This window comes from Manis pentadactyla, chromosome 3, assembly GCF_030020395.1.
Source record: "Manis pentadactyla isolate mManPen7 chromosome 3, mManPen7.hap1, whole genome shotgun sequence".
Classification (NCBI taxonomy): domain Eukaryota; kingdom Metazoa; phylum Chordata; class Mammalia; order Pholidota; family Manidae; genus Manis; species Manis pentadactyla.
Window position 1 is genome coordinate 19,607,753 of NC_080021.1, and position 25,684 is coordinate 19,633,436.

Below are 25,684 nucleotides of genomic sequence, written 5' to 3' on the forward strand. Positions count from 1 at the left end.
GAAAGGAATTTGGCCATTCTTTGCCTGGATATTTGAGGGGAAAAAAACTTCACAGATTGCCCTAAACTTAATCTATTTTAAGTTTGGAATGCATTTTTATACTAATTAATTTATATCTACACAAATATTTTTCATTCTTAAAAAATTTTCATTGAGGTACATTGATTTTCTAGTAACTGAAGTGTTACATGAAGATTTGCTTTGCCATGCAGAAAAGTTACTAATGTTGTTTTTTTTTTTTTTGTAGATATTTCATGTCCCCTACTAGAAAGTGATTTGGCATACAGTGATGATGATATTCCATCAGTATATGAAAATGGGCTTTCTCAGAAATCCTTTAATAAGGCAAAAGAAAATTTTAATTTTCTTCATTTGAATAGGTACATTGCCCTTACAAATGATTTTTTGTTGTTGTGTAAATTCCCTAAAACTAAATGAGATGTTGGTTTAAAAGACAAAAGATGCCAACTAATATGCTTTTTTATTTTAAAGTTAAAATACCAAAAATTTTGTTTTATAGTTGTCCACTGTAGTAGAAATCACACTATACAAAATATTCCTGAAAATCTGGAGGTTTACTGTTTCCAAAAACCATGTGAACCGTACTGTTAGGATTAACTGGCCATGTAGTCAAAACTTTGATTTATGAAAATTTATAATCGTTAATTTGAGAGAAAAATTTAAACTTTCATTTTTTTCTAAAATATACCTTACTACTTGCGTCTTTCAGAAATGCTTGTTATCAACCTATGTCTTTTCGACCAAGAATACTGATAGTGGGAGAACCAGGATTTGGGCAAGGTTCTCATTTGGCACCAGCTGTCATCCATGCTTTGGAAAAATTTGCAGTGTATACATTAGACATTCCTGTTCTTTTTGGAGTCAGTGCTACATCTCCTGAAGAAACATGTGCCCAGGTAATTCATTGTTACCCAGACAAATAAACTAAGATCAAACAGTCTTGCAGAGGCAAAATCTACACAAAATTGCCTAATTCTTTCTGTAATGTGTTTTGTTTTGTCTTTCTGATTTCTTAATTTATGAAATAGAACTGTGCGTAATTGCTTTGTCATTGAATTTGAAATCCCATTATTACTGCTTAATTATCTGTGTGACCTTAGGATAGTTAAATATCTGCCTCATTTCACCATTTGCAATATATGCACCATTGCATAATAGTACATACCTCATAATTGTTGTGAGAATTAAATGAGTAAAGTACTTAAAACTGTTACCTAGTAAGTACAGTACTCAGATACACAGCTGCTTCTGGTTTTGTTGTTTTTTTAAAACAAACTTGGAATGTGAAAGTGTTTTATATTTAACCTTGGTTACATACCAGAAAGTCCTTCTAAATTTCTTGAGCTGTTTTCTAATTGCTTGAAGTAATTATACTTTCCCAAAAATGAGACTTAGAAAGCATTTAGAAACAACATTGTGGGGTTGGGAAAGCATTTTAAAAATGTAGGGGTTTTATAAGATAATTCCCCTTATTTATTTATTAGTAAGCTATTTATTAGTAAGCTAATAAAGCTAGCTTACTAATGTGCTGACTTTCTAATTGATTGTAATTTTTTTTTCTATTAGATGATTCGTGAAGCTAAGAGAACAGCACCAAGTATACTGTATGTTCCTCATATCCACTTGTGGTGGGAAATAGTTGGACCAACACTCAAAGCAACATTTACCACATTGTTACAGAATATTCCTTCATTTGCTCCAGTTTTACTACTTGCAACTTCTGACAAACCCCATCCTGCTCTACCAGAAGAGGTAATTTGTGGGTAAAAGATAATTATACTTTTAAAAGAGAGTTATTCGTACCAAAGTAATACAAATTTATTGTAAAAATTGCAGATGCTACAGAAATGAATAAAATGATAAAGGATTCTTATCAAAGATACCATGTTAACATGTATATGTGATTGTTGGACAATGTGGTATATATATGTGTTTAGATGTGCAATAAGGCTATAGTATAAATTTTTTCTCTTATAAAAATGCGATTATATGATGCACACTATTCAGCAATTTGCTTTATGTATCTTCTGTATTTTTCAATAATAAGTCTCGTTCTTTAGTATGACGTTTTCCTTTTTTTTATTTTTGGAGTATAGTTGATGTACAATATTATATTGGTTTCAAGTATATCCAACACAGTGGTTTAACAGTTACACCCATTATTAAATCCTCTCATCCCCTATAGTGCAGCTACTATCTGTCAGCATTGAAGGATGTTACAGAACCATTGGCTATATTCTCCATGCTGTACTACTGTCCCTGTGACCAACTTGTATTAAAATTGAGACTTTTGTGCCCTGTTATCCCCCCCTCACCCTCCTACCCACCAACCCCAACCCCTCCCCCAGAGTAACCACCAGTCACTTCTCAGTGTCAGTCAGTCTGCTGCTGTTTTGTTCACTGTGTTTTGCTTTGCTTTTATATTTCACAAATAAGTGAAATCATGTAGTATTTGTCTTTTCTTCTTGGCTTAATTCACTGAGCATAATACCCTAATGGCAGGAATTCTTTTATGGCTGAACAGTATTCCACTGCATATGTACCACATCTTCTTTACCCATTCATCTATGGGTGGACACTTAGGTTGCTTCCATATCTTGGCTACTGCAAACAATGCGGTGATAAATATAGGGGTGCATATATCTTTTTTTCTTTTTACATGAAGAACATTATGTTTACTAGACTCCCCCCTACACCAAGTCCGCCCCACAAACCCCATTACAGTCACTGTCCATTGGCATAGTAAGATGCCATAGAATCAGTATTTGTCTTCTCTGTGTTGCACATCCCTCCCTGTGCCCCCACCACCACATTATACATGCTAATCATAAGGCCCTGTTTCTTTTTCTCCGCACTTATCCCTCCCTTGCCACCAATCCTCCCCAGTACCTTTCCCTTTGGTAACTGTTAGTACATTCTTGGATTCTGTGATTCTGCTGCTGTTTTGTTCCTTCAGTTTTTCTTTGTTCTTATACTCCACATATGAGTGAAATCATTGGGTATTTGACTTTCTCCACCTGGCTTATTTCACTGAGCATAATACCCTCTAGCTCCATCCATGTTGTTGCAAATGGTAGGATTTGTTTTCTTCTTATGGCTGAATAATATTCCATTGTGTATATGTACCACATCTTCTTTATCCATTCATCTGCTGATGGATACTTAGGTTGCTTCCATTTCTTGGCTATTGTAAATAGTGCTGCAATTAACATAGGGGTGCATCTGTCTTTTCCAAATTGGGCTGCTGCATTCTTAGGGTAAATTCCTACAAGTGGAATTCCTGCGTCAACTGGTATTTCTATTTTGAGCTTTTTGAGGAACCTCCACACTGCTTTCCACAATGGTTGAACTAATTTACATTCCCACCAACAGTGTAGGAGGGTTCCCCTTTCTCCACAACCTCGTCAACATGTGTTGTTGTTTCTCTTTTGGATGATGGCGATCCTTATTGGGGTTAGGTGATATCTCGTTGTGGTTTTAATTTGTGTTTCTCTGATAACTAGTGATGTGGAGTGCCTGTTGGCCATCTGGATTTCTTCTTTGGAGAACTGTCTGTTTAGCTCCTCTGCCCATCTTTTAATTGGATTATTTGCTTTTTGTTTATTGAGGTGCGTGAGCTCTTTATATATTTTGGATGTCAGCCCTTTATCAGATCTGTCATTTATGAATATATTCTCCCATACTGTAGGATGCCTTTTTGTTCTATTGATTGTGTCCTTTGCCCTACAGAAGCTTTTCAGTTTAATATAGTCCCACTTGTTCATTTTTGCTTTTCTTTCCCTTGCCCGGGGAGATATGTTCATGAAGAAGTTGCTCATGTTTATGTCCAAGAGATTTTTCCCTGTTTTTTCCTAGGGGTTTTATGATTTCATGACTTACATTCAGGTCTTTGATCCATTTTGAATTTACTTTTGTGTATGGGGTTAGAGAGTGATCCAGTTTCGTTCTCTTACATGTAGCTGTCCAGTTTTGCCAGCACCATCTGTTGAAGAGACTGTCATTTCCCCATTGTATGTCCATGGCTCCTTTATCAAATATTAATTGACCATATATGTTTGGGTTAATGTCTGGAATCTCTATTCTGTTCCACTGGTCTGTCGCTCTGTTCTTGTGCCAGTACCAAATTGTCTTGATTACTATGGCTTTATAGTAGAGCTTGAAGTTGGGGAGTGAGATCCCCCCCACTTTATTCTTCCTTGTCAGGATTGCTTTGGCTATTCGGGGTCTTTGGTGTTTCCTATGAATTTTTGAACTATTTGCTCCAGTTCGTTGAAGAATGTTGTTGGTAATTTGATAGGGATTGCATCAAATCTGTATATTGCTTTAAGGAGGGTGGCCATTTTGACGATATTAATTCTTCCTAGCCAAGAGCATGGGATGAGTTTCCATTTGTTAGTGTCCTCTTTAATTTCTCTTAAGAGTGTCTTACTGTTTTCAGGGTATAGGTCTTTCACTTCTTTTGGTTAGGTTTATTCCTAGGTATTTTATTCTTTTTGATGCAATTGTGAATGGAGTTGTTTTCCTGATTTCTCTTTCTATTGGTTCATTGTTAGTGTATAGGAAAGCCACAGATTTCTGTCTGTTAATTTTGTATCCTGCAACTTTGCTGTATTCCGATATCAGTTCTGGTAGTCTTGGAGTGGAGTCTTTAGGGTTTTTTGTGTACAATATCATGTCATCTGCAGATGGTGACAGTTTAACTTCTTCTTTACCAATCTGGATTCCTTGTATTTCTTTGTTTTGTCTAATGCCATGGCTGGGACCTGCAGTACTATGTTGATTAACAGTGGGGAGAGTGGGCATCCCTGTCTTGTTCCCGATCTCAGAGGAAAAGCTTTCAGCTTCTCACTGTTCAGTATGATGTTGGCTGTGGGTTTATCATATATGGCCTTTATTATGTTGAGGTACTTGCTCTCTGTACCCATTTTGTTGAGAGTTTTTATCATGAATGGGTGTTGAATTTTGTTGAATGCTTTTTCAGCATCTATGGGGATGATCATGTGGGTTTTGTCCTTTTTGTTGATGTGGTGGATGATGTTGATGGATGTTCGAATGTTGTACCATCCTTGCATCCCTGGGATGAATCCCACTTGATCATGATGGATGATCTTTTTGATGTATTTTTGAATTCGGTCTGCTAATATTTTGTTGAGTATTTTTGCATCTACATTCATCAGGGATATTGGTCTGTAATTTTCTTTTTTGTTGGATCTTTGCCTGGTTTTTTGGTATTAGGGTGATGTTGGCTTCATAGAATGAGTTTGGGAGTATTCCCTCCTCTTCTATTTTTTGGAAAACCTTAAGGAGAATGGGTATTGTACCTTCTCTGTATGTCTGATATAATTCTGAGGTAAATCCATCTGGCCCGGGGGTTTTTGTTCTTGGGTAGTTTTTTGAGTACCACTTCGATTTCTTTGCTGATAATTGGTTGTTCAGATTTTGTGTTTCTTATTTGGTCAGTCTTGGAAGGTTGTATTTTTCTAGGAAGTTGTCCATTTCTCCTAGGTTTTCCAGCTTTGTAGCATATAGCTTTTCATAGTAGTCCCTAATAATTTGTTGTATTTCAGTGGGGTCCGTCGCGATGTTTCCTTTCCTGTTTCTGATTCTGTTGATGTGTGTTGATTCTCTTTTTCTCTTAATAAGTCTGGCTAGAGGCTTATCTATTTTGTTTATTTTCTTGAAGAACCAGCTCTTGGTTTCATTGGTTTTTTTCTATTGTTTTATTCTTCTCAATTTTATTTATTTCTTCTCTCATCTTTATTATGTCCCTCCTGCTGACTTTAGGCCTCATTTGTTCATCTTTTTCCAATTTCAATAATTGTGACATTAGAGTATTCATTTGGGATTTGTTCTTCCTTCTTAATGCCTGGATTGCTATATACTTTCTTCTTAAGACTGCTTTTGCTGCATCCCACAGAAGTTGAGTCTTTGTGTTGTTGTTGTTGTCATTTGTTTCCATATATTGCTTGATCTCTATTTTAATTTGTTCGTTGATCCATCAATAATAAGGAGCATGTTGTCAAGCCTGCATGTGTTTGTGGACCTTTTTGCTTTCTTTGTACAATTTATTTCTAGTTTTATTCCTTTTTGGTCTGAAAAGTTGGTAGAATTTCAATCTTTTTGAATTTACTGAGGCTCTTTTTGTGGCCTAGTATATGGTCTATTTTGGAGAATGTTCCATGTGTACTTGAGAAGAATGTGTATCCTGTTGCTTTTGAATGTAGAGTTCTATAGATGTCTGTTAGGTCCAACTGTTCTAGTGTGTTGTTCAGTGCGTCTGTGTCCTTACTTATTTTCTGTCTGGTGGATCTGTCCTTTGGAGTGAATGGTGTGTTGAAGTCTCCTAAAATGAATGCATTGCATTCTATTTCCTCCTTTATTTCTGTTAGTATTTGTTTCACATATGCTGGTGCTCCTTTGTTGGGTGCATATATATTTATAATGGTTATATCCTCTTGTTGGACTGAGCCCTTTGTCATTATGTAATGTCCTTCTTTATCTCTTGTGACTTTGTTTGTTTTGAAGTGTATTTTGTCTGATACTAGTACTGCAACACCTGCTTTTTTCTCCCTGTTGTTTGCATGAAATATCTTTTTCCATCCCTTGACTTGTAGTCTGTGCATGTCTTTGGGTTTGAGGTGAGTCTCTTGTAAGCAGCATATAGATGGGTGTTGTTTTTTTATCCATTCAGTGACTCTATGTCTTTTGATTGGTGCATTTAGTCCATTTACATTTAGGGTGATTATCGATAGGTATGTACTTATTGCCATTTTAGGCTTTAGATTTGTGGTTACCAAAGGTTCAAGGTTAATTTCCTTACTATCTAAGAGTCTAACTTAACTCACTTAGTATGCTATTACAAACACAGTCTAAAGGTTCTTTTCTATTTCTCCTCCTTTTTCTTCCTCCTTCATTCTTTATATATTAGGTATCAAATTCTGTACTTTTTGTCTATCCCTCTGTTGATTTTGAGGATAGTTAATTTAATTTTGCATTTGCTTCATAATGAGCTGCTCTACTTTCTTTACTGTGGTTTTATTACCTCTGGTGACAGCTATTCAACCTTAGGAACACTTCCATCTATAGCAGTCCCTCCAAAGTAGACTGCAGAGATGGTTTGTTCGAGGTACATTCTCTCAGCTTTTGCTTATCTGAAAATTGTTTAATCCCTCCTTCAAATTTAAATGATAATCTTGCTGGATAAAGTAATCTTGGTTCCAGGCCCTTCTGCTTCATGGCATTAAATACATCATGCCACTCCCTTCTGGTCTGTAAGGTTTCTGCTGAGAAGTCTGATGTTAGCCTGATGGGCTCTCCTTTGTTTGTGATCTTATTTCTCTCTCTGTCTGCTTTTAGCAGTCTGTCCTTACCCTTGATCTTTCCCATTGTAATTACTATGTGTCTTGGTGTTGTCTTCCTTGGGTCCCTTGTGTTGGGAGATCTGTAGATCTCCATGGCCTGAGAGACTATCTCCTTCCCCAGACTGGGGAAGTTATCAGCAACTACATCCTCAAAGACACTTTCTATACTATTCTCTCTCTCTCTCTTCTTCTTCTGGTAGGCCTATAATGCAAATATTGTTCCATTTGGATTGTTCACACAGTTCTCTCCATATTCTTTCATTCTTAGGGATCCTTTTTTCTCTCTGTGCCTCAGCTTCTTTGTATTCCTCTTCTCTAGTTTCTGTTTCATTTATCGTCTCCTCCACTGTATCCATCCTGCTTTTAATACCCTCCATTGTGCTCTTCAACAATTGGATCTCTGACCTGAATTCATTCCTGAGTTCTTGGGTATCTTTCCATACTGTCATTAGCATGTTGATGATTTTTATTTTGAACTCCCTTTCAGGAAGAGTCAGAAGGTCCATGTCGTTTAAATCTTTCTCCGGAATTATATTAATTTTACTCTGGACAAGGTTCCTTTGGCTCTTCATATTTGTATATGGCGCCCTCTAGTGTCCAGAAGCTCTACTCTGGAGCTGCTCAGCCCCTGAAGCAATGTCAGGGGTGGCAGGGAACAGTATTGGTGCCTGGGGGGAGGAAAGAGGTGTTTCTTGCTGCCTGTCTCCACTGCCTGAACCAGTGGGCCGAGCACACAGATATAAGCTTTTGTCCCAGAGCAGCCAGATATGGATCCCTGCTTTCCACAAGCGGCTGGAATCTCAGTCTCTCCAGGAATTCTGCCTGTGTTAGCTTTCCACCCTGTAATCACACAAGTATCATGAAAGCACCATGAAATGTAGGTTTGTACTCCCAGAGCAGATCTACGGAGGTAGCTATTCAGCAGTCCCAGGCCTTCTACTCCCTCCCTCCTCCATTTCTCTTCCTCCCACCAGTGAGCTGGGGTGGGGGAACGGCTTGGGTACCACTGGGCCACAGCTATGGTACATTACTCTGTTTCATGAGGTCTGCTCTTTTCTCCAGGTGTCTGCAGTCTGGCGCCATCCTCTTTCCTGTTGCTCTCTCAGGATTAGTTGCACCAACTATATTTTGTAATTGTATAGGGTTTTAGGAGGAAGCCTCTGTCTCTCATCTCACGCTGCTATCTTTAATCTTACGTGCCTGATCTCAACATGATGTGTATCATTTCCTCTCACATTCTATTGTCTTAATCTCACAAAGCTCTACCTAACTGCAAGGGAGACTAGGAAATAAGATATAGCACTATGCCCAAAAACAAGAGAACATGTACTGTGATAATAACAGGTTCTACCACATATCACACATATTTTTAGTTTCTTCAAAATTCTAGTCACTATCCTGAATGTCTCTCTCTGTATATTGTGTTGAAAGGCTGCACCTGAATGAAATAAGTACTCCTGTTCTGATTAGGAATAAGGAAGAATTGCTATGTAGTAGCCACATTATACTTTTGGCTTGTTGTACTCACTGTCAATTAAAACTTTGTTCATCATTTTGAAGTTTGAAACACATAAGTTTATGTTCTTGGTAACAAGTAAGGCAAACTAGCTGAACTTTATATGGATGAGGGAGGTTGAAAACTGTAATCAGTTTAATCTGGAATAACTTCATTAAGAATATGGGAATTCCTTATTAAAAATTTTTTTTTTTAATGGAGAGTATCCTTGTTTTCTTAGGGTAATATTTCCTAAGCATACAATTGTTAACTAGGTAAAGTATCCCAGTGCCACACTGCACAGTACGGTGGAATGGTCATGGGACCAAGAATTGCTTATTTTAAAAAATGAATATCTATTTGTATCGATGTGAGTCCATTTTGAGTCTTATATAATATTTAATGATTCAGCAATATTGTCTATGTACATATGACTATAATATATGAGAAATACTGTATGTATCATTATTAGCTTCATTGAAGTTTGTCCATCTCAAAACTGCACTCAGAGTACCAGTATGCACGAGCACTAGCAGACCTTTAATACAGCAACATGGCAAAACAAGAAAGAATGTCATTAGTAGGTTAGAAACTTCATGAATCCATGAAAGACAAAGCAGTAGGATTAGATTGATGAAGGTAACCATAGTTGAAGCATGTGCATGAAAGGATTGCTTTGAAAGATGGAAGTGGTTTCTTGCTCTGGGTCAGTGCTAAGAAGGAACTGAAAGAGCCCTTGGACAACTTTGGGGTAATTGGCTTTCTTCACTTCTGGCCATGCCAAACAGCAGTCAACAGAGTTGTTTGTCCTCAGCTAGAACTGGCTGTGGGCCAAGGACTAGTGTGGCAGAGCAGTGACTTATGTATGGCTGCTGATACCAGGAGGAATGGAGACCCTGTGCTCAGAGGACAAGTTATAGGTACATTCTGTTTCTTATATACGCTAGCTTCCATAATACTGGCAACAGAAGCTAGATTAAACAGAAAAAGCATCTATAGACAGATTTCAAAGGCATAAACATTTGAGAAAGAACAGCTCCAGAGGTAATCTTATCCATTCACAACCAACAGACTGTTGTGGAAAATTGAAGACGTGAATGAAATAACTTCTCCCAAATTAAAAAACTCTGTAGGGTTGCAAAGGAGCAGACACAAAATAGCAAGATGGAATATCATGAGACCAGTAATTCTTACAATATATAATACAAAGGAACAAATGTATATACCACATTTTGTTTGTTTACTCATTTAGTGATGAACATGGGATTTTCTCTACCTCTTGCCCGCTGTGACTAATCGTGTATGATTGTTGGTGTACAACTATCAATTTGAGTGTTTTTCAGTTCTTTTGGATCTGTTTACTGGATTGTATGGTAATTGTGTTTTAACTTGTTGAGGAGCCACCATAGTGGTATCCACCATGGCCGTACCATTTTAACAGCACAGAGGTTCTGATTTCTCCAAATCCTCACCAACACTTGTTATTTCCAGCCTTTATTCTTATTGAACCATTGATTTTCATATCTCACTTTCAGTTGTAAAAGTGAATTAATTGATATCAACACAATCCCTTAAGTAAAATACAACTGTCAGTTACCATACGATACAGCTAAAGAAGACTACATATGTAAAAAATCTGTTTAAAAAATCATTTCTTTATTGTTCAAGTAATTGTACATTAACCATATCAAAATAAAAATAAATATATTTTCATATTAAATAAATAAAAAAAGAGTTAGCAACTTATTTTCTCTCTGAAATATTACTTGACAGACCCACGGCTGAACATTCAGGGGAAAAAATAGTTGTATGGGGGAGAAAAAACAGCAACCATTATTTAATAAAGTAAATTACACTGTCTGAGACACCAAAAAAAAATCATTTCTTTATTATACAATTTACATTGTCACTGAAAATATGTATATAATCTACTGGTGCACTGAATGATTGCTATATACGTAGTATGTGTGTGTATACATATATAATACATTTTTCTTTTTTAAGGTGCAAGAATTATTTATTCATGATTATGGAGAAATTTTTAATGTCCAGTTACCTGGTAAAGAAGAAAGGACAAAATTTTTTGAAGATTTAATTCTTAAGCAAGCTGCTAAGCCTCCTATATCAAAAAAGAAAGCAGGTTAGTTCCTCTGTCAAAGTTAATATATAATAATTTTGAAAAAATGGGAAGAAAATAACAGTTAAATGGCATTAACATCTTGTAATAACACAGCTCAAAATCTCAGTCATGAGATTCATACCTCTACTGTTTAAAAATCTTCCCATTTTGCTTCCTATTAAATAAAGTTCTTAAAGTATACAAGGCCTTTCATAGTACAGCCCCAGTCTGTGTGGAATTTGGGCTAGAATTCATGGTATAGCTCTAGTCTGTCTTTCCAAGCCCATTTTTGGCACTTTTGTTCTCCCTCCTTCCCCCACATCTTTTCTTACAAAGCACCCTACCTTTAAACCATATGCAACATATTCCTTCCTCTTCATTATTTTGTTTGTGCTTTGCTCTGTTAGTAATGTTTCTATACCCACCCACTATCTCTGCTAAGGAACTACTTATCCCTCTAGTATAACTCATTTTTTTTCTTCCTTAACATATTTAGGCAAAATTAATTTTCTACTTTTATGACCCACTGTACTTTTTTCATACTGTTAACATGACATTATGGTGATACTACAATTATATCTCTTACTCCCTTAATGATTTCCAGCTTAATGGGACAGCACTCTCATATTCCTTTTTTTATCCTGAGTACTCAGTGTATATCTTTTTAAACAAAATTAAACCTTTGTTATATTGGAAACATGCCCCAATCTTTCATTAGTTCGAAAATTAACTAGTAAGATATTTTCAATAGTTAGAATATTTTTGCCTGGAAAAAATGCATTTTCAAAGTTTTAGTAATCATTTAAGCCTCTTAATGATCTTAAAATAGACCAGAAATAATGACTTAGGAGTTAGCATTCTAGATTACAAGTTACCAATTATTGCTGAAGGGGTAGAGAGCACTTTAGTATCCAGACTGTCTGATTCCTGGCAGATATAAGGAGGATAACTCCTGAAAGCCTGGCTACTGTGTGCACTGAATCAGTTATTACCCTTGATATAATGGAAGAATATTAACTAAACTCTTCTGTTCATGTGAAGTTTTGCAGGCCTTGGAGGTACTCCCTGTAGCACCACCACCTGAGCCAAGACAGTTGACAGCAGAAGAATTGAAACGACTGGAAGAGCAAGAAGAAGATACATTTAGAGAACTGAGGATTTTCTTAAGAAGTGTTACACATAGGCTTGCTATTGACAAGCGATTCAGAGTATTTACTAAACCTGTTGACCTTGATGAGGTATTAATCTTTGGATCAAGTGTGTTACAAACTATAATGCTTCAAAATTAGTATTTGAATAGTTCATGTGGTTCCCTCTGTACACTCTGAACTTTTTTCTCTATATGGGAATATACCAAGTAGTGTCCCAAGCGCATGGAGACTTCAGGATCGATGTAACACATAATCTCTGAAGAGAACAAACAACTAGTTTTCTCTGTTTTAATGTTTATAATCCAAACATTCTAGAAGCAATTTGAGAATGCCTTAATGCTACATGATATATTGTGAACCTACATGGTTAGAATGAATTGGAGAACAAAGTCTTAAATTGACACTGAAGGATGGATAGCATTTGGATGAGGAAAGATGTATATAGTATGTTACCAGAGATACAGGAGCCCAAGAATAAGAAAATAGAAAACAAACCTAGCCGTAAATAGAGTCAGAGATTTCTTACTAATATAATATTATCTCATGTATTTATTCTCTTCTCCCCTATATTGCCTGGCAGAGAAACTTGACTCAAATATTTTTTATGTTCAGTTAATTTAGTGATTTGGTCATTTGCTTGAATTTTAGGTTCCTGATTATGTCACTGTAATAAAGCAACCAATGGACCTTTCATCTGTAATAAGTAAAATTGATCTCCACAAGTATCTGACTGTAAAAGACTATTTGAGTGATATTGATCTAATCTGCAGTAATGCTTTAGAGTACAATCCAGATAGAGATCCTGGAGGTGAGCATTAGTGTCCTTTTTTTTTAAGGGAATAGTGGGCTCCTAACACTTAATGAGGGTTGATTTTATGCCAGTTACTGTATATTACGTTTTACATTCACAGTTCCATTTAATCCTCACAGCATTACCCTTATTTTGCAGTTGAGAAAAATGAAGTTGAGAGGTTAAAAATAAGATCATACTGCTAGAAAGTTGCAGAGGCAGAATTTGGATGCAGGTTTCTTTCACTTCAAAATCCCTGTGTTTATTAACAATTACATGATATATCTAATGAGATACAAAATTGCATAACAACTTGCCTTATTTTGAAACAACTTTGTTATTGCTCTTTCCTGAAAGTAGAAAAATTATACTCTGTAATAAAATAGGTTTGAAAAGATAATCTTAGTTAACAACCATTACAGTCTTTATTATAAACATAGTATACATTGTAATGCTTCCTAAAATATTTTAAAAACCAAGCCCTCTAGATTTATCGTGGTGATTATTTTGTAATGTATATAAATGTTAAATAATATGTTGTACACCTGGGACTAATATAAGTCAACTACATTTCAATAAATAAGTAAAAATTCAAAAAACAAAAATATAAAACTAAGCCTGTTAGGTTTGGAGCTTTCTTTCCAGACCTTTTCTCTGCATATCCCCATTCCACCCTCACCTACCCAGTCTATTTATAAATAAAATTTATAAAGGAAGGTATTTCTAAATTATATAATCATATATAAAATGATATCTTCAGATACCTACATATTTAGTTTAAACTTATCCATCTCCCAAAAAAGAAAGCTTTTTTCCCTAGCTTCCTATTCCTGTTTTATGGATGCAACATCCTTAACTGTCAATGGATAATTTTTTAAAATTAGTAATTCTGTTTCCTGCATTAATTCTTCCCTTCAGTAAATTGGCTTTCTGTTTTTAAATTGTAGTACCTATAAATTAGATTGATTAGCATAGAGACCTATTGAGAGTTTCCTTAACAGTTGAAAAGCTCAGTTTTTCCCTTTCCACTTCTGTACCCCCCACCTTCCCTAGGCTTTTCTTTATAGTTCATAGTTCTGGATGTGAGCAGTGGGAAACAGTCTTCAAAGCTGAAAACATCTCTTAATTGTAGAAAGAAGGAAGCATTTACTTTGGAGGCTGAGAGATTTTTTTTTATTTCATTGCAGTCATGCTGCTGTTGCTTTTTCTGTCCAATCTAAAATTACTTCAGACCAGTGGTATTCAAACTAGAAGTCATTAGCATCTTCTAAAGGACTTGTTAAGATGCAGCTTGTTGGACCCTATCTCCATGGTTGATGGTTGTATAGATGCAGGGTCGGACTTCAGAATTTGCATTTCCAACAAGTTCCCGGATAATGCTGATGCTCCCACACTTCAGGAACCAGTGCTTAGATTTTGCCCTGCTTTTTCTTCAGGTCCAAATACCATGTTAGAAGCCCCCTTTGGATACTATAGCTATTGCAGCCCTCTGCCCTTTGAGAATGAATGTAAGCTAATCTTACATTCACTTATTACCTGCCTTCTGCTTCAAAGCATATTTCAGTTCATTGGACTCTGAGTTTAGTGTTTTTTCTAGTGTTTCTTGTGTAGGGTTGCTGTTTCATTGTCTTTGTTTAGTTTCTCTGTCAATGCAGTAACATCCTGTATATCTCTTCCAAAATTATTTTACATCCTTGGTTCACTAATAACACTGATAGCCTTCTTTGCTGTTTTTGTGGTTATTACGTTGTTGTTTAGTCTTGCTATTGATTGATTTTTTTTTTTTCCCAATATTTCAAAGGTGTCTGGGTAGGATAGCACCAGAAAATTATTTGGGTTTAGTCTGCCATATTGAATCAGATGTCTAGAACATTGGCTTGACAGCAAAAACAGAGTAACACAATTCCAGTAACTTTTACTATTCATGGTAAAAGTAAAAAAGGAATTGCAATGGCTGGCAATCTTAGCCCAACATGTTGAATTTATTTTTGGTAAATTATTTTTTTTTATGTTTTAATTATATTCTTTATTTCTCAGATCGTCTGATTAGGCATAGAGCCTGTGCTTTAAGAGATACTGCCTATGCAATAATTAAAGAAGAACTTGATGAAGACTTTGAACAGCTTTGTGAACAAATTCAGGAATCCAGGAAGAAGAGAGGTAGGATAATGATGAGGCATCAGGAAAGGTGTTTCTAATGTGGTGTACTGAGCATTTTTAATTAATCCTTCATATAATTTTGAAATTTTGAAATTTGATATCCCACACGTCTATTTATAAGGTTGTAGTTCCTCCAAATATGCCCCATCTTACTACCATGTGATGTCAAAGCAAAATTCCACTCCTACTGGTGATAAAAGATCAGATCCAGAGCAGAATGAAAAAGTAAAGACTCCAAGTACTCCTGTGGCTTGTAGCACTCCTGGTAAGAATGCTTGGGTCATTTTTACTTAAGAAATTATAACCTTTATTCTCTTCTAAATGCCATTTACTCTTTCAGTATCCTTAATTTATATTTATGTAGTGAATTACTTTGATTTTAATATTTTTTGCCTTAATATTAAGGCAACAGCATTCTTGAAATAAATGCAGGTTTGTACCACTCAATCCCAGTTCACCTTTATCTAATTCTGGATTGACCTGATTTGAAGCTGATTTTCATTTTCTATAAATCCTAGTCTATTTCCTACTAGTTCTTCCCTATTCTTAGGGTGTAACTCCAAGGGGTACCAACCCATAACGTGGGTTTTCCTGAGACTTCCTCTGTTGGGATTCCCTTAATTTCAATTTTTGCTCTTAAATCCCAATGAATGTCACATTTTCCCCAGCTTCTTAGCCTCTCAACTGTTATTTGTTTTTCCAGATTTTGGTCATAATTCCTCAGTGCCTTGTTAGATCTCCAACATTTTAAACAAAAATTTTTTAAAAAGTGTGTGTGTGTGTGTGTGTGTGTGTGTGTGTGTGCAGCTGGGTGGAACCTTCCCCTATTGTAGTGCTTGCTTGTCCATCCTAGGGTAACTGATCTAAGATAGAGTAAGCCCTTTTGTCAGAATGAGAGGAGGCAGCTGGGAAAGGGAGGATAAGAAAGGCAAACCAGCAGGAGACTTCCACTACCAGAATGTTCCAGTTCAAAGCAACCTTAAGTATATATGTGGAAATTGAGAATGTGGAAAATGACTCCCTTACAACAATCCATTATAGCTGTATACCCAACAGGATTTCATGCATTATGGTCACCAAAAAATTTACACAAGAATGTTCATAGAGCCCATAACCATGATAGCATATCACTGGGAGCAACCCAGATGTCCGTCAACATCAGAATGGGAAAATAAAGATTATTATACAATAGTGAGAATGATTAAACTTCAAGTACATACAACAGTGTGGATGACTTTCCCAAATATAGTGCTATAGTGTGGTTAATACTGCATCTAGTCTAGACTGAATGTTTAATCTCTGTATACCTGAGTTTCTTCATCTATAACAATGATATTGATAATGGGAACAAACCTGATCAGGTTGAAGTGAAATTTCAATGAGCTAGTTCACATAAAGAATTTAGAAGAGTTCCTATTTATATAGTAAGTTCCTATAGTAATTGTAGGCCATGTTTAGTCTTGCTCTTCCTCCATTTCATTCCTATGCTGCTGTCAAAGTGGTCTTTGTAATATGTGCATCAGACAGTCTATGTCATTGTCCTTAATATTACTCAGGGTTTTTAAAAATGCTCAAGATAAAATTCAAGCTCCTTAGAATGACAGGTTATTGTCCACTTCCTACCTTCTCATAGTACTCTCTACTTTTGTTTGTATATTCCAACCATACAAAACTATGATAGTTTCTCAAACTCGATCCTCATATCTCAGAAAGTATTTTTATCCGCACTTACTTAGACTTTAGAAAACTGTTGAATGTTCTTTTATACTTTCTCTCTAATTTCTTTAAAGCTCAGTTAAAGAGAAAAATCCGCAAAAAGTCAAAGTGGTACATAGGTACCTTAATGAAACGAAGGAGGATTTCACAGGCAAAAGATGATAGCCAAAATGTAGCTTATGACAAACTTGAGAGTGATACAGAGGAGAACCAAGACACAAGTGTAGACCACAATGAGACCAGAAATACAGGAGAGTCTTCAGTGGAAGAAAATGAGAAGCAGCAAAATACCTCTGAAAGCCAAACAGAATTGGGAAATAATAATTCAAGTGTTGAGAATAAACTTGAAGAATCCAGAAAGACTACAGCATGTACAGAATTGAGGAAAGATAAGATTGCTTGCAATGGAGATGCTTCTAGCTCCCAGATAATAGATACTTCTGATGAAAATGAAGCAAAAGGTAAGTCTTTTTCAATTGAGCAATTTAAAAGAGGTTTCACTCAAAGTTCTTAAGTAACTATTTACCATCTCAGTTTATTTCTTTTTTCCTTGTCTTTCAGAGTGCAGATGTTAGTTATGAAAAATAGCAGTATCTTTACTTAATAACTACTAAGCTAGTAAATCACCATTGTTAAAAGCACACAGTAGCATCAAATACACCTGGATTCGAGCCCCTAGTCTAGTACTTAGTACCTTGTAACTTTGGACAAGTTTTTTGACTTATCCAGCCTGTTTTTTCATTGCAAAATTGGGGCTGGGAAATGAGACATTCTGAGTATTGAATAAAATAATCCATCTAAAGCAAGTAGCAGGGTGCTTGACTATATAGTTTTTAAAAGCTGGCAGGGTGCCCTCTCCTCATTCCTTAACCCAATTGTAGGTTAAGTCAGATTATTTAATTTCGTCTAATGATCCTGCTCCCTAAGTTTTAAATACAGAATTGTCTTCTCTGTGTATTTTCTTGGACCTTTAGCAGTAGATTTGTTTGGTTTTTGGAAAAGCAAAAAGAGGGGTAATAACAAAATTTCATTTTGGTTGAAAATAAGTACTGACTAAGGTAATGACTGGTTTTCTTCAAAAAGATTATAAGTGGATTATAAGCTATAGACAAATCTTTTTCAAGGACTACCTTGAAATGAGTTCTAGTGTGATTGAGTAATCATAGCACAATAGACTAGTATATAGCCTTTCCATTGTGACTGTTTTAAATGTTAACCATCTGGCTGTTTAGTGTATTTTGTTCGGGTTCAGAGTTTTTGTTTTTTCTTTTTTAATCTTTTTTAAAAGGACGCTAGTGGGACAGGTACTTGTTTACTAATCAGGAGATTTGGCTTCTTGTCCTCATTCTTATAACCATTAAGTACACTGACTGTAGAGACGTCTCTTTATCCCTCTCAGCCTCATTATTATCATCTGTTTGTGAGTAAATTGTTCTAGATCAGCGACAGGCAAAATTTTTATGTAAAGGGCCTGATGGTAAATATTTAGCCATGCAGTTTCTGTCACAACTCTTCTCAAAAACCACATTGATACATGTATGTAAAATGGCTGTGGTTGTGTTCTAATAAAACTTTATAGCTGTAGGCCAGATGTGGCCTATGGGTAGTAATTTGCAACTCCTAGATTACTGAAGTCCCTTCAAGCTCTTAAATTCTCTGATTCTTAATGCCTATGTAGAAGACATTCTGATCTGCTGAGGATCCCCTGAAATACTCAGTTTGAGAAATATATTTCCAGTGTCCTTAATTTTTGAGTGTGTAAGTCACAGCATCTTAGTCTCAAAGCAGCCTATAAACCAGAATTAGTGTTTGGTCTTAGTGAAGATATCCTGTTAGTTAATCTGTTTATTTTGGGCATTATAATGTCTGTGAACCAAATAATAGTTACTGAATTTTCATTCTAGAAATGTGTGTTCTGCGACTGACCCGAGCACGACGTTCCCAAGTAGAGCAGCAGCAGCTCATCAGTGTTGAAAAGGCTCTGGCAGTTCTTTCTCAGCCTGTGCCCTCACTTACTGTGGACCATGAGCGGTTAGATGTGTGTACACTGAAGTCTTACTACTTTCCCTGTGCAGATCAGTAACAACCCACCAAAAGAGGGGCCTCTGTCTCTCTTATGATGCACTGTGCCAGTTTGACATACAGTGAATGATGATCTTTATGAAGAAATAAAGTTGGTATACAGTAACTTTCATAAGACAAGTGATTGGAGATGGCTAGTGTGTTGATAGTTTTTAACATACCTGCCTACATTGCTGATCCTATACATTGTTTTTATGATCATTACTGTGGGCATTTTAGTTGGTTTTTACTTAACCACAATGGCATGTCTTTGTTGACCAATGGCAGTGGAATATCCTGGCAGCATCAGACTTGAAGAATCAAGGAAACCCAGTGAGTCCATTTCAGTCATGAGAAAGAACACTGAGCAGATGGAAAATCCCTTTTATAAGAAAAAGAGCAGTGAAGTGGTGAGGTAGTCCACCATTCATGTACTATTACTTTTTGTTTCACTTGAAGAATTCATTACAATGTACTTATAGTGCCATAAAATGCCATGCAAAAATACTGCCTTTTTCCTGTTAATCTAGGAATTAATTAAAGGGATTATTTTAAACTCGTATGTAGAGACTTATGGCCAGAATTAAAATTGGCAACTTCCTTAGCTATAGTTTTCAGGACAGGAGTTTAGGGCACATCCCAGGATCGTAGAATAAGGGCAAGGTCAGCAATGGCTGCATGTCAGAGCCGCTGTCAGGCTGTCATGTCTCATCGAGTGACTGGGTCTGCCCTCCTTCTGGTTTATATGCTAAAAATCTCCAAAATCTTCAAAATTAAAATATCTCAGGGAATTTATCTCTCATGTTTCCTTTTAGAATCTTTTGAAGACTGTTGTTAAAAAAAGTCAAGAATACAATATTTTTCAGTTGGAGAATTTGTATGCAATAATCAGCCAGTGTATTTATCAGCATCGCAAGGACTATGACAAAACAACACTTATTCAGGTAAACATTTATATGAGACATTAACTGATAATAAAAATTTTTGAGAGCATTTTTTAATTGTGGATCATTGATTATTTCTGGAAATAATTGAGTTCTGTAATTTTTTTAATCCAACATTTCACTTTTTATGTTTCTTTAATAAACAAACTATAATCACTAAACTATGAAAAATCTTTCAGTTTGTATTAGTGAAGATATGTAGCTCTTTTTTTAATTGAATTATCACTGATATACAATTTTATGTTGGTTTCAAATATTCAACACAGTGGTTTAACAGTTACCCATATTATGAAATCCTCACCCCGTCTAGTGCAATCACTGTCAGCATAGTAAGTTGTTACAGAACCATTAACTGTATTCTCTGTGCTGTTCTACCATCCATGTGACCAACTTATATTGTGATTGTGAATCACTGTGCCCCTTCATCCCCCCTTCCCTCTCCCTGCCTACTCCTTCCCCTTGGTAACCACTAGTCCCTTCTCAGTGTGTATGAGTCTACTGCTGTTTTGTTCCTTCTGTTGTGTTTTGTTTTATACTCCACAAATAAGTGAGGTCATTTGGTATTTGTCTTTTTCTGCCTGACTTATTTCACTGAGCACAGTACCCTCTAGCTCCGTCCATATTGCAGCAAATGTCAGGATTTCTTTTTATGGCTGAATAATATTCCATTGTGTATATGTACCACATCTTATCCATTCATCTGTTGATGGACACTTAGGTTGCTTCCATATCTTGGCTATTTCAAATAGTGCAGCGATAAACAGGGGTGCATATGTCTTTTTGAATCAGGAATGTTGTTTTCTTTGGGTAAATTGCTAGTAGTAGAATTCCTGGGTCAAATGGTATTTCTATTTTTGTTTTTTGAGGAGCCTCCATATCCACAGTGGTTGTACCAATTTACATTCCCACCAACAGTGTGGGAGGGTTCCCATTTCTCTGCATACTTGCCAATAAATTTGTTATTTCTTGTCTTCTGGGTAGTGACCATCCTAACTGATATGAGGTAATATCTCATTGTGGTTTTAATTTGCATTTCTTTGATAATTAGTGATGTCTGGAGCATCTTTTCATGTGCCTGTTGGCCATCAGAATTTCTTTTTTGGAGTAGTATCTATTAGGTTGTCCGCCCATTTTTATTCAGGTTGTTTGTTTTTGGGTGTTGAGGCATGTGAGCTCTTTATATATTTTGGATGTTAACCCCTTGTCAGATATGTTGTTTACAAATATATTCTCCCATACTATAGGATGCCTTTTTGTTCTGCTGATGGTGTCCTTTGCTGTACAAAGCTTTTTAGTTTGATGTAGTCCCACTTGTTCATTTTTATCTTGTTTCCCTTGCCTGAAGAGATAGATGTATGTGCTCATTTTTATATTCAAAGATTTTTGCCTATATTTTCTTCTATGAGTTCTATGGTTTCATGACTTACATACAAGTCTTTGATCCATTTCAAGTTTACTTTTGTGTATGGAGTTAGACAGTTATCTAGTTACATTCTCTTGCATGTAGCTGTCCACTTTTGCCAACACCAGTTGTTGAAGAGGCTGTCTTTTCCCCATTGTGTATTTATGGCTCTTTTATCTATTAATTGACCATATAAGCATGGGTTTATATCTGGGCCCTGTATTCGGTTCCATTGATCTATCTGTGGGTCTGTTCTTGTGCCAGTAAAAAATTGTTTTGATATTTAGCTCCTTTTTAAGATAGAATTGAAGACAGACCTGTTTGGTCTTCTTTTAATTTTGCTTTGTAAGTGGGCATTAGGTACTAATTTTTAAAAATAAACATTGGATGCATAAAACTCATAGCAGAAAACAGGCAAAAATCTCTTCAATATAAACATGAGCAACTTTTTCCTGAACACATCTCCTCAGACAAGGGAAACAAAAGCAAAAATGAACAGATGGAACTACATCAAACTAAAAAGCTTCTGTACAGGAAAGGACATGACCAGCACAACAAAAAGACATCCTACAGTATGGGAGAATATATTCATAAATGACATACCTGACAAGGGGTTAACATCCAAAATATATAAAGAGCTCACATGCCTCAACACCCAAAAAGCAAATAACCTGATTAAAAAATAGGCAGAGGTGGGATTTTAGTGACTGACCTGCTACTGTGAGAATAAAGTTGGGTATAACCCTTTCACCCCCCAAAAAAAGAGAAAGAAATAGGCAGAGGATCTGGACACTTCTCCAAAAAAGAAATTCAGATGGCCAACAGGCACATGAAAAGATGTTCCACATCGCTAATTATCACGGAAATGCAAATTAAAACAACAACGAGTTACCACACCAGTTAAAAGCCAACATCCAAAAGACAAGGAACAACAAATGCTGGTGAGGATGTGGAGAAAGGGGAACCCTCCTACACTGCTGGTGGGAATGTAAAGTAGTTCAGCCATTGTGGAAAGCAGTATGGAGGTTCCTCAAAAAACTAAAAATAGAAATACCATTTGACCCAGGAATTTTTCTCTTAGGAATTTACCTTAAGAAAACAAGGTCCTTCATTTAAAAAGACATATGCACCCCTATGTTTATTTTACTTATTTTTAAAATTCATTTTATTATCATTAATCTACAATTACATGAAGAACATTATGGTTACTACACTCCCCCCTCACCAAGTCCCTCCCAACAAACCCCATTGCAGTCACTGTCCATCAGCATAGTAAGATGCTGTAAAATCACTACTTGTCCTCTCTGTGTTGCACATCCCTCCCTATGCTCCCCCCCCACATTATACATGCTAATCGTAAGGCCCCCTTTCTTTTTCCCTGCCCTTATCCCTCCGTTCCCACCCCTCCTGCCAAGTCCCTTTCCCTTTGGTAACCGTAAGTCCATTCTTGGGTTCTGTGATTCTGCTGCTGTTTTGTTCCTTCAGTTTTTCTTTGTTCTTATACTAAAGATATGAGTAAAATTATTTGGTACTTGTCTTTCTCCACCTGGCTTATTTCATTGAGCATAATACCCTCTAGCTCCATCCATGTTGTTGCAAATGGTAGGATTTGTTTTCTTCTTATGGCTGAATAATATTCCCTTGTGTATATGTACCACATCTTCTTTATCCATTCATCTACTGATGGACGCTTAGGTTGCTTCCATTTCTTGGCTATTGTAAATAAGGCTGCGATAAACATAGGGGTGCATATGTCTTTTTCAAACTGGAGTGCTGCATTCTTAGGGTAAATTCCTAGAAGTGGAATTCCTGGGTCAAATGGTATTTCTATTTTAAGCATTTTGAGGAACCTCCATACTGCTTTCCACAATCGTTGAACTAATTTACATTCCCACCAGCAGCGTAGGAGGGATCCCCTTTCTCCACAACCTCGCCAACATTTGTGGTTGTTTGTCTTTTGGATGGTGGTGATCGTTACTGATGTGAGGTGATATCTCATTGTGGTTTTAATTTGCATTTATCTGATGACAAGCGATTTGGAACATCTTTTCATGTGTCTGTTGGCCATCTGAATTTCTTCTTTGGAGAACTGTCTGGTTAGCTCCTCTGCCCATATTTTAATTAGATTGTTCACTTCTTGTTTGTTGAGGTGTGTGAGCTCTTTATATATTTTGGTTGTCAACCCTTTATTGAATCTGTCATTTATGAATATATTCTCCCATACTGTAGGGTACCTTTTTGTTTTATTGATGGTGTCCTTTGCTGTACAGAAGCTTTTCAGCTTGGTATAGTCCCACTTGTTCATTTTTGCTTTTGTTTCCCTTGCCCGGGGAGACATGTTCATGAAGAAGTCACTCATGTTTATGTCCAAGAGATTTTTGCCTATGTGTTTTTCTTAGAGTTTTATGGTTTCATGACTTATATTCAGGTCTTTGATCCATTTTGAATTTACTTTTGTGTATGGGGTTAGACAGTGATCCAGTTTCATTCTCTTACATGTAGCTGTCCAGTTTTGCCAGCACCATCTGTTGAAGAGACTGTCATATCCCCATTGTATGTCCAGGGCTCCTTTATCGTATATTAATTGACCATATATGTTTGGGTTAATGTTTGGAGTCTCTATTCTGTTCCACTGGTCTGTGGCTCTGTTCTTGTGCCAGTACCAAATTGTCTTGATTACTGTGGCTTTGTAGTAGAGCTTGAAGTTGGGGAGCGAGATCCCCCCCACTTGATTCATCCTTCTCAGAATTGCTTTGGCCATTCGGGGTCTTTGGTGGTTCCATATGAATTTTTGAACTATTTGTTCCAGTTCATTGAAGAATGCTGTTGGTAATTTGATAGGGATTGCATCAAATCTGTATATTGATTTGGGCAGGATGGCCATTTTGACGATATTAATTCTTCCTAGCCAGGAGCATGGGATGAGTTTCCATTTGTTAGTGTCCTCTTTAATTTCTCTTAAGAGTGTCTTATAGTTTTCAGGGTATAGGTCTTTCACTTCCTTGGTAAGGTTTATTCCTAAGTATTTTATTCTTTTTGATGCAATTGTGAATGGAATTGTTTTCCTGATTTCTCTTTCTATTAGTTCATTGTTAGTGTATAGGAAAGCCACAGATTTCTGTCTGTTAATTTTGTATCCTGCAACTTTGCTGTATTTCAATATCAGTTCTGGTAGTTTTAGAGTGGAGTCTTTAGGGTTTTTTATGTACAATATCATGTCATCTGCAAATAGTGACAATTTAACTTCTTTGCCAATCTGGATTCCTTGTATTTCTTTGTTTTGTCTAATTGCTGTGGCTAGGACCTTCAGTAGTGTGTTGAATAACAGTGGGGAGAGTGGGCATCCCTGTCCTTCTCCCTATCTCACAGGAAAAGCCTTCAGCTTTTCACTGTTTGGTATAATGTTGACTGTGGGTTTATCATATATGGCCTTTATTATGTTGAGGTACCTGCCCTCTATACCCATTTTTTTGAGAGTTTTTATCATGAATGGATGTTGAATTTTGTCGAATGCTTTTTCAGCATCTATGGAGATGATCATGTGGTTTTTGTCCTTTTTGTTGATGTGGTGGATGATGTTGATGGATTTTCAGATGTTGTAACATCCTTGCATCCCTGGGATGAATCCCATTCGGTCATGGTGTATGATCCTTTTGAAGTGTTTTTGAATTCGGTTTGCTAATATTTTGTTGAGTATTTTTGCATCTATGTTCATCAGGGATATTGGTCTGTAATTTTCTTTTTTGGTGGGGTCTTTGCCTGGCTTTGGTATTAGTGTGATGTTGGCTTCATAGAATGAGTTTGGGAGTATTCCCTCCTCTTCTATTTTTTGGAAAACTTTAAGGAGAATGGGTATTATATCTTTTCTGTATGTCTGATAAAATTCTGAGGTAAATCAATCTGGCCCGGGGGTTTTGTTCTTGGGTAGTTTTTTGATTACCGCTTCAATTTCTTTGCTTTTAATTGGTTTGTTTAGATTTTGTGTTTCTTCCTTGGTCAGTCTTGGAACGTTGTATTTTTCTAGGAAATTGTCCATTTCTTCTAGGTTTTCCAGCTTGTTAGCATATAGGTTCTCATAGTAGTCTCTAATAATTCTTTGTATTTCTGTGGGGTCCGTCGTGGTATTTCCTTTCTCGTTTCTGATTCTGTTGATGTGTGTTGATTCTCTTTTTCTCTTAATAATTCTGGCTAGAGGCTTATTTATTTTGTTTATTTTCTCAAAGAACCAGCTCTTGGTTTCATTGATTTTTTTCTATTGTTTTATTCTTCTCAATTTTGTTTATTTCTTCTCTGATCTTTATTAAGTCTCTCCGTATCTTGACTTTAGGCCTCATTTGTTCTTTTTCCAATTTCGATAATTGTCATTAGAGTATTCAGTTGGGATTGTTCTTCCTTCTTTAAATATGCCTGGATTGCTATATACTTTCCTGTTAAGACCACTTTCGCTGCGTTCAACAGAAGTTG

The 25,684-nt window shown here is 36.2% G+C and overlaps 1 protein-coding gene across 3 annotated transcripts in view; it reads left to right on the forward strand.

Annotated features, from left to right (window-relative positions):
* Positions 1 to 25,684, forward strand: part of ATAD2 (ATPase family AAA domain containing 2) — a 98,332-nt gene that overhangs the window by 67,725 nt on the left and 4,923 nt on the right. For all 3 annotated transcript variants that reach the window (XM_036925524.2, XM_036925520.2, XM_036925522.2), the window contains 11 exons: positions 248 to 380; positions 731 to 917; positions 1,588 to 1,773; positions 10,882 to 11,017; positions 12,038 to 12,234; positions 12,796 to 12,955; positions 14,975 to 15,097; positions 15,219 to 15,362; positions 16,888 to 17,274; positions 18,718 to 18,851; positions 19,690 to 19,818. In XM_036925524.2, coding sequence (XP_036781419.2) covers positions 248 to 380; positions 731 to 917; positions 1,588 to 1,773; positions 10,882 to 11,017; positions 12,038 to 12,234; positions 12,796 to 12,955; positions 14,975 to 15,097; positions 15,219 to 15,362; positions 16,888 to 17,274; positions 18,718 to 18,851; positions 19,690 to 19,818 — 1,916 coding nt within the window. The remainder of the gene's footprint in view (positions 1 to 247; positions 381 to 730; positions 918 to 1,587; positions 1,774 to 10,881; positions 11,018 to 12,037; positions 12,235 to 12,795; positions 12,956 to 14,974; positions 15,098 to 15,218; positions 15,363 to 16,887; positions 17,275 to 18,717; positions 18,852 to 19,689; positions 19,819 to 25,684) is intronic.